This window comes from Pteropus vampyrus, unplaced genomic scaffold (assembly GCF_000151845.1).
Source record: "Pteropus vampyrus isolate Shadow unplaced genomic scaffold, Pvam_2.0 Scaffold45, whole genome shotgun sequence".
Lineage (NCBI taxonomy): Eukaryota > Metazoa > Chordata > Mammalia > Chiroptera > Pteropodidae > Pteropus > Pteropus vampyrus.
Genome location: NW_011888826.1, coordinates 5058502 through 5066466, shown reverse-complemented (window position 1 = coordinate 5066466; position 7965 = coordinate 5058502). Strand labels below are relative to the sequence as shown.

Genomic DNA, 7965 nt, shown 5'->3' with positions numbered 1-7965 from the left:
TTTTACTGTTTTCCCTTTATATTTAGATCTACAATCCATCCATTTCTCCTCTTTCATGATTAAGCATGCCTATATCTTTGACTCTTATCCTCTTCAAACTCATCTGATCATCAAAATATTTCTCAGCTCCTCTGAATAACAAACTCCCCTATACAGACGACTCTCATATGTTTTTAGCATCCTCTTACTTACTCTCCAGTGCTGAATTTAAAAGCCCTACTTGAATCAAGTTCATCTCTCTAAAACTAAACTTATCTTCCCATTAAAAATCACATTTTTTTCCTGTATCCCCGAATAAGAACCTTTAAGATTTCTCTTTCCCGTTCACTTACTCCCTATAACTCCTGTCACCTAGTTTCTATAATAAATTTTTGAAAGGCTCCCAGGTCGACTTCACCCTTTCTCCTCCACTGGTGCCACCCTAATCTGAAAGTTTACATTCCTTAGATTCCACCGCTGTTTTCTTCTTCCTTTCTTTGTCCCCTTATCCTGGTCTCCCCATTACAGTTCATTTTATATTGTACTGCCAGTCCAATTTTCCTAAAAGTATATGATAATAACAGCTAATATTACAAAGAGAAAATAATGTGCCCATTTAATTCTCAAAACAATAGTACTATACCCATTTTACAGATAAAAGTGAAGCTTAGAGAATTTCAAAAACTTGTCCACTGGCAAAACCTTATTAGAACACAGAAGAAATATATATAACCAAGGGGTGCCTATCTCTAGAATCAAAACTTTTATTGTATTTTAGTTATCACAAAATTTCCATTAGAAAAACATATACTGGCTTTCCGCTGCCTTCTATACAAGTGCAATTCTCCTGGCTTTCGAGGCTCCACAATGAGCCTGTGTCCAGGATTGGCACATTTGTGCGGTCCAGTGCCAAAAGAGAATGTGTCTCCTTGTTCAAAATTTATTAAGAATTTTAAGACAATAACAACAAAGCATGAGGCCCTTCTAAGCATGGCATCTGTGACTGCACTGGTCACATGTCCATGAAGCACGCCCTGGCAGTACTCCACCTATCTGACCTTATTTGGACAGTCTATTAAAGTTCTGCTGATCCTTTTCTAATGCCTCATTATTTTTATTATTTTTCCTCTGTGCCCATTTGTTCCTAGAATTCTGTCTCTTGTCTTCTATGCTCATCTACATCGTAATAATCTTTTAAGGCCCAACTAAGTACCAACATTGTGCTAGACATCTTACACATTTTATCTCGTTTAAGTCTTAAAACACCATTATCTAATGACTTGTAGAGGATATCTTTTTAAGTTCTCACATTTTTGAACAAGGATATTCAAGTTTTTTAAAAGCTCTATTTGTGATATATAACTTTTTGTAGATGAATATGTTAAAGCAGGTGTCAGGCTATATTCTGAAAGTTTTTCTATAGATTCTATTCTTCCTTTTGTAAATAAAAAGAGATGATTTTATGTCTAGAGTTTCAGAGAGTGGAAATATATTAGCTTAAAAGACAATGAGCAGATAAATGTTTTGATACCTAATACTGTCCAAGAAGGTAGACCATGGACATAAGCACCGTTTTCTGTACCAGACAAAGCATTAGACATGTAATGAAACTGGGTAAATGTCAATACCGAATCTGAAACCAAAAGAACTGTATACTTTGAATTAGAAAATACCATACTCGGCAAAAAAAAAAAAATTGCAATAATTTGTTTCACATTGTATTTTAAACAGATTAAACAAAGCTTAAGTCTCAACAAGTATCATTTACAGCAGCTCTTCCTTTTGCATACGTAAATAACTGTAGAGATCGAATCTGAGGCACAATGTCCTTAAAAATTGCCTTATCAAATTACAACTACTAATGGCAACATGGTTTCAGATAACATAAAAGAGAAAAAAAACTATTCATTAAAATACCTGAATACTTATACTTGAATAGCAAGAAAAATATTAATATACTAATCTTATTATAAGAAGTCAAATTAGTCAAATATTTTGATTTGTTATACCATGAACAAATTAAGTCATTTAAAATAGGCTCAAAATGGGGAAACAACAGCCAAATAGTTAATGAGTAAACCTTTGGTATATAAATATTTTAAGTATTTTCAAAACTTTGGAGAATGTATAAATTAAAGAAGCAGTAATATATTAGATATTATACATACATATGTATGTATACACATATATGTGAAATAAAATTAAGTGAAAGAATAGGATATTCAAACAGCGTCAAGATACCAACCTACAGATTACAAAGGAAAATCTGCACCTTACAGTGGAGTGATGTGGTGGTCAGCACCTTAAGCAAGTGAACATGTCACCAACAGTGAGAAAACCTGCAATTATGTGGCTCCTGATGTGACATAGTATAGAGCAGACAACATCGATTACTAGTACTCAGCAAATGTGTTTAACAGGAATCTAATCATGAGGAAACAATGACCTTGAATGTGGGATATTTGACAATACATCTGGCCTTGACTCTTCAAAACAGTCACTGTAATACATTTTAGATTATACAGATGAGCAAAAACCAAGCTTAACAAAAAGGTGGGGCAAATGCTCTGGATTCAGATTCAAAACAGGCACAATCAAAAAGGAATGCATGGCCCTTGGCTAGATCTTAAATCCAAAAAAGGCTCTAAGAGATACCTAACTATAGAGAGTTATGCAAAATGATTTTATAAAATTTTCATTTTCTATGGTGTGACGTGTTATCAAAGTTAAAAAGGCATGTGTGCTTCTTATTCGGAGCTACACACTGAAGTATGTGGGGGCGACATGTTAATGATGGCTGTGATTTACATTCAAGCAGTTGAGTAAAAGAGAGCGCTTGCATGGATGTGATGCTGACGCATGTTAACTGCTGGTGAACACAGCTGAAGCACATACAGCACATATTCACTGTACTAATCTTTTTCGGATTATTTACAGGTTTGAAAATTCGTAAAATAAAAATTTGGGGAAAAAATTATAAATATTTTTTCTTCTCTTTCAGGTCCAGAAAGATATGTCATTTTTATCTCCCATACGGAAAAAAAAAAAAAAAGGATGTCGAGTAGTGACAAGCAGGGAAAAAAAAACAAAACATAATTTCCAGTGAAGTTTTCAGCTTTTGGTAAATAACAGACTTTCTAAGAATGAGATATAATGGGAAAATTCAAGTTTCTCCCCAGTAATGATATCTGCAGTACTAAAAAATACGTTAATGAAAAATATTCCTAGAAACAAGAAAACTCATAATATGCCTGGCTCTCATCTCTTAAATCTTCACGGTTGGTTCTTTTTATAGTTCCGGGATTTTAATGATAGGAAATACTGTCTAGAGGTCACTTATGAGATAGGTCACCATCCAGCGGAAGCAAAAACAGATTCCTGAAATTACAGTCTTAAATGACAGATAAAAGACACACAGGTGCTCCATGGATAGGTGTTAAGAAACACACAAACCCTTAAAAATGATTGACAAAATTGTGTATAAATGCTGTTGTAGAGGGAGAGGGGCTGTAGCTTTCATTCAAGAAGGAACTATTGTGCTGAGGAAAAGCACTGCTCAGTATATAATTCTATGAAGTCTACCAAAATATTAGGTGTTTAAAATAATGTTTTCATTAGTTTCTCCTAGCTTTTTGGCTATTATGGTTTTAGGAATAGTACCTAAATAATATTAAGAAATTGTAGATTTTTAAAAAATTTCCAAGGCCATTTAAAATAATTTGGTATTAGTGAATTAAAAATGGATATAATTTTCAAAAACAAGATGAAAACAAGACAAAACTTACCTCTGAGGTGGTGTTCGCGGGCTTTTAAAGACCGTGACGTCAGGTCTATCAGGTTTAGAAGATTTGCATTTCACTTCATCTTCGTATAATTCTGCCAAGGCCAACTGTAAAATAACAGGTTTGTTATAGTATAATGTAACATTAGAAATAAACTCTTCTACAAAACTAGAAATTATGAGTAGAACGTTAACTTGTAAATGCATAGTAAAGGTTTCTAATGAAAAGCGGAGGCTGCTGTTTCAGAAGATGACTCTCTTCCAAAATAAAACCGCTGCATCTCTCATTTTTATAAAACTAAGCATAATGTCACATATATAAAGTTACAATGATTATTTTCAAATAACTGTTCAAGTTTCAAAAACTGCATTTGGTAACAGATCATTTCCAAAGCTGAACTCACAATTCTACAATTCTTTTAAAAATACTTGAAGATGTTTCACACTGTCAACTTGCTCTCATTGGATCTCAAAAATTATTTCATTTAGCTGTTCAAGTTTTCGAAATCCAAACACATAAAACAATTTCAAAATTATTCTATTTAAAAGTCTACCAGATATGTACATTTCATAAAGTTTAGGAAAATGGGACATTGAAAAAGACAATGAATTATATATATGGTTTGTATAACTTTTAGAAAGCAATACTATCAAATCATGCTTTATAGATATATAGCCAGGAATCTTCGAAAGGAAATAAAGCATGGTTCTTGAAACTGGAATTTTAAGAAGTTATCCAAACAATTCAGTTTAGTTTAAGTTATTTTGTTCCAACTTTTGATATTTCTGGACAACTCAAAAACTTTCCTTAATGCCCTTTGTGGCTATTCAATTAAAACTGGCATGGCCATCATCTTTAAAAAAATCTTTTGGGGAAAAAAACAAAAACAAAACAAACAAACGAAAAACTCAGGTAAAGTATTCCTTCTAGAAAAACAATAAATCTTAAAACTACCTCCAGGGCTTCTTTCTTAAGAAGGAAAAGAAGAGAGTATTGAGGCAACATAAATTCTCTGAAGATTCTATCAGTCGACTTTTAAAATATACACAAAGGAAAACAAAACAAGTTTTTTATCCTCACCCCATCCCCATACACATCAACTTTCATATTTCTAACAGCAATTTTGCTAGACATCCTAATTATAAAACTGCTTTGTAACCTAAAAGAATGGAATTAAATCCTAACTTAGGCTTTATTGTGTGATGCTGGGCAAATTTTTTAACTTCTCTGAGCCTTAGTTCCCTCATTTTTAAATGTCTTTAAAAAAATTACCTTAGAGGGGTGTTTTACAGAATACATAATATATGTGAAACATAAGACAATTGTTCAATTACTAGAAAATATTATTAAGAAATGTTTAATAATGATTATATCAGTGTTTCATTTTCCTCAAGATTTTTTTTCTTCCTGCAGTGTTATCTATATATCTCCTATGGCCTTTTCCTACTCTACCCATCAAAACAAGCAAACAAATAAACAATGGAGCGGGAGGGGGAGGGGGAGGGGGAGGAGGAGAGGGAGGAAAGGAGGGAGGGAGGGAGGGGAAGGGAAGAGAGTGAGGGAGGGAAGGAGGGGCAGGTAGGCAGACAGATACTGACAACTTGGGCCCAAAGTTTTGAGAAATTTTACCTCCCTGAAATCTCTTCAAAACATTATTCCTTTATAGAGTGCCTCCTGAGTTGATTATATTATCCTGGATCTATGAACTACTTTTATGCTATTCCTTTTCCCATCAATAGAAATGTTTGTATTTTAAAGGTCCATTTCAGCCATCTTTCCAAACCTTTCCTAATTTTCTTAACTAAATGATATTTGTTCTAAATCCTCGTAGCACGTGCTATCCTATTATTGATGTTTATACTGAACATTATATTGTCATCACTTATGTACTTTTCTTACTATTTTATACCCCCCTGCTATAATTTAGGTTTCTCCATTTTTTTCTAACATAGTACTTAATAGGCACCCAACAAATTCAAGCTGAATTATGTAGACAACAACACATCATAAAGAGATATAGATAAAACTTGTTAGGCTTTTGCTTTAAGGTTTGAATAAACCCTGTAATTCAAATAATTTTTTTTCTGTGAAATAAAGCAAACGATGCTTTTGAATCCATGGAATGTTGAATATATAACTAAAAAAATAGGAATATGGAGAAAATTATTTTAGAACAAGGAGTCCGCCTAGCTGAAGGGTCGTAGTTATTAATGGTACATCACTAACTTAGAGGAAAAGAAATGATATTTAGAAGGAATTAATGCCAGGAGTCATGATGTCCCTGTAGCATCACATGGCATAAGTTCATCAGTAAATATTATAAAGAAATTTAATTTATATGACATAGCATATGATGTCACATCAGCAGAAGAAATAATTATTTAAACTGATCAAAATAAATTGAAATACTGGTCAAAACCAATAGAACAATAACAAAATCTCAGTTAAACAAGAGATAAAAATATGTGCATTATGAAGTAATGATGCGTTGTGAGTTATTAGGACAGGACAGAGTGTTCCACAAGTGAAATAATTAGGTTACAAAGATATTTCAGTTACACAAAGAGACTAAAGTATGTAAGCACCAATAATCTTTTCTCTAGAATCTGAAAGGTGAAGAATATGAAAAGAAACCCGAAGGCAGGATAACTGAGAATGAGAAAATCAAGTATATAACAAAAGATTAAAAGTACTGGAGTTCTCAGTCTTAGAGTGACAACGGCCCGAAGTTATAATACAGATTTTTTTATATAGAATAACAGTATTAGCATCACCTGGGACCTCCAGATGATTAATCCCCACCCCAGACCTAATGAAACAGAAACTCTGGGGTTGGGCCCCGCAATCTGTGCTTTAACAAGCCTTCTGCTAAGAACCAATGATATAGGATACTGATGTCCAACAAGACTAGGATGCTTGTGGCAACTGTAACACAGTATCAGACTGTCTCACTCTTTTCTCACTCATAGAACTTTCCCTTTGTCCCACCCAAAACCTAATCCTAACCCTAATAAGTACCGAGTTTACCCTAATTCCCCCCAACCCCAACCTCCATGAAAACACAGAATTAAGAAATCCTTTTTCTTTTGATCTTATTCTGGAAGAAACTGGGACAGAAGCATATATAAGGTGATTAAATACCTTAATCTACTGTTAAACCCATGTGTATGGATGGACTGAGGGCACCAGAAGAGACAAAGGTCTCTGAAAATGTTTGGAAATCTAATGAATACTGAAATTTTTAGGATTAGTCTTGTTACCAACAAACCTACTCAAACTTTCCCACGGAACGTTCCCCACTTTGGGGGGTGAAAGGAGCACATCACTCTTTCCTCTATAATATCATGATACTCAGCAAGCTGTCAGGAAAGTAACGAGTACCTACTGAAAACTGCACTAACTGGGTAACTCTTAAAATAAGCTTGGCTAGATTAAACGACAACAAAATAATCCAAAATAATATCCAAGAAACCAGTCAGGAAGAACATTATTCGATTCTTTAGCCTTTCATACATACTCTATTTCTTCATACGTCATCACTTGTTTCAGGTTTCTTTGCAAGTTCTTCACATTCTTATTAAATTCTAAAGGAAAGATTATCAATATTTAGTGTATTTGATATATCAACTCACATTCATAAAAAAATCAGTTACTTACCTACCAACCTACCTACCAGAAAGTAGATAAAATAAAAATATCCCTATCTTCTAAGTGGAAACAAAGGCATTCTCACAATTAGTGACATCTACCATAATATCTCTAAGTGTTAATCATATATTAATCCACTGGATTGTCGGTACATTTGCCAAGCATCAGGTGATCATTAGCCAAGCTGTTCTCACTGTCCATATAAAAAGAAATGGATTTAAGTTAGAGAAAGGATATTAAGTTAGTTTTAACCTTAATGGCATTAGAATGGATTAACCAGAGAAAGTTACAGTATTTTTCTCCTTTAAGGGAAAAGGAACCAAATGTTTTCCTAGCAAGTGCTGGGCCAAGATAATATGGGAGTTGTGATAGGTGCTTTACAGACGTTATTTCATCCTTGACACCGCTAACTACATCATCCCTAGTTTATAAAGACGCTGAGGATGAGAGACGTTAAGACATTTCTCTTATATTCATACAACTACTATGTGGCAGGGCCAAGATGCGAATCAAAGTTGGCCTGACAAGAAACTCCTATTTTTTCCTAACATCCTAT

General features: G+C 33.7%; 1 protein-coding gene across 3 annotated transcripts in view; it reads right to left on the bottom strand.

Annotated features, from left to right (window-relative positions):
- UBXN2B (UBX domain protein 2B) overlaps window positions 1-7965 on the bottom strand; it is a 26765-nt gene that overhangs the window by 17549 nt on the left and 1251 nt on the right. For all 3 annotated transcript variants that reach the window (XR_002780049.1, XM_023530060.1, XM_011359181.2), the window contains exon 2: window positions 3765-3868. Coding sequence is in view for 2 of the 3 variants with exons in the window: in XM_023530060.1 (XP_023385828.1) it covers window positions 3765-3868 (104 nt within the window). In the remaining variant the exon portion in view is untranslated. The remainder of the gene's footprint in view (window positions 1-3764; window positions 3869-7965) is intronic.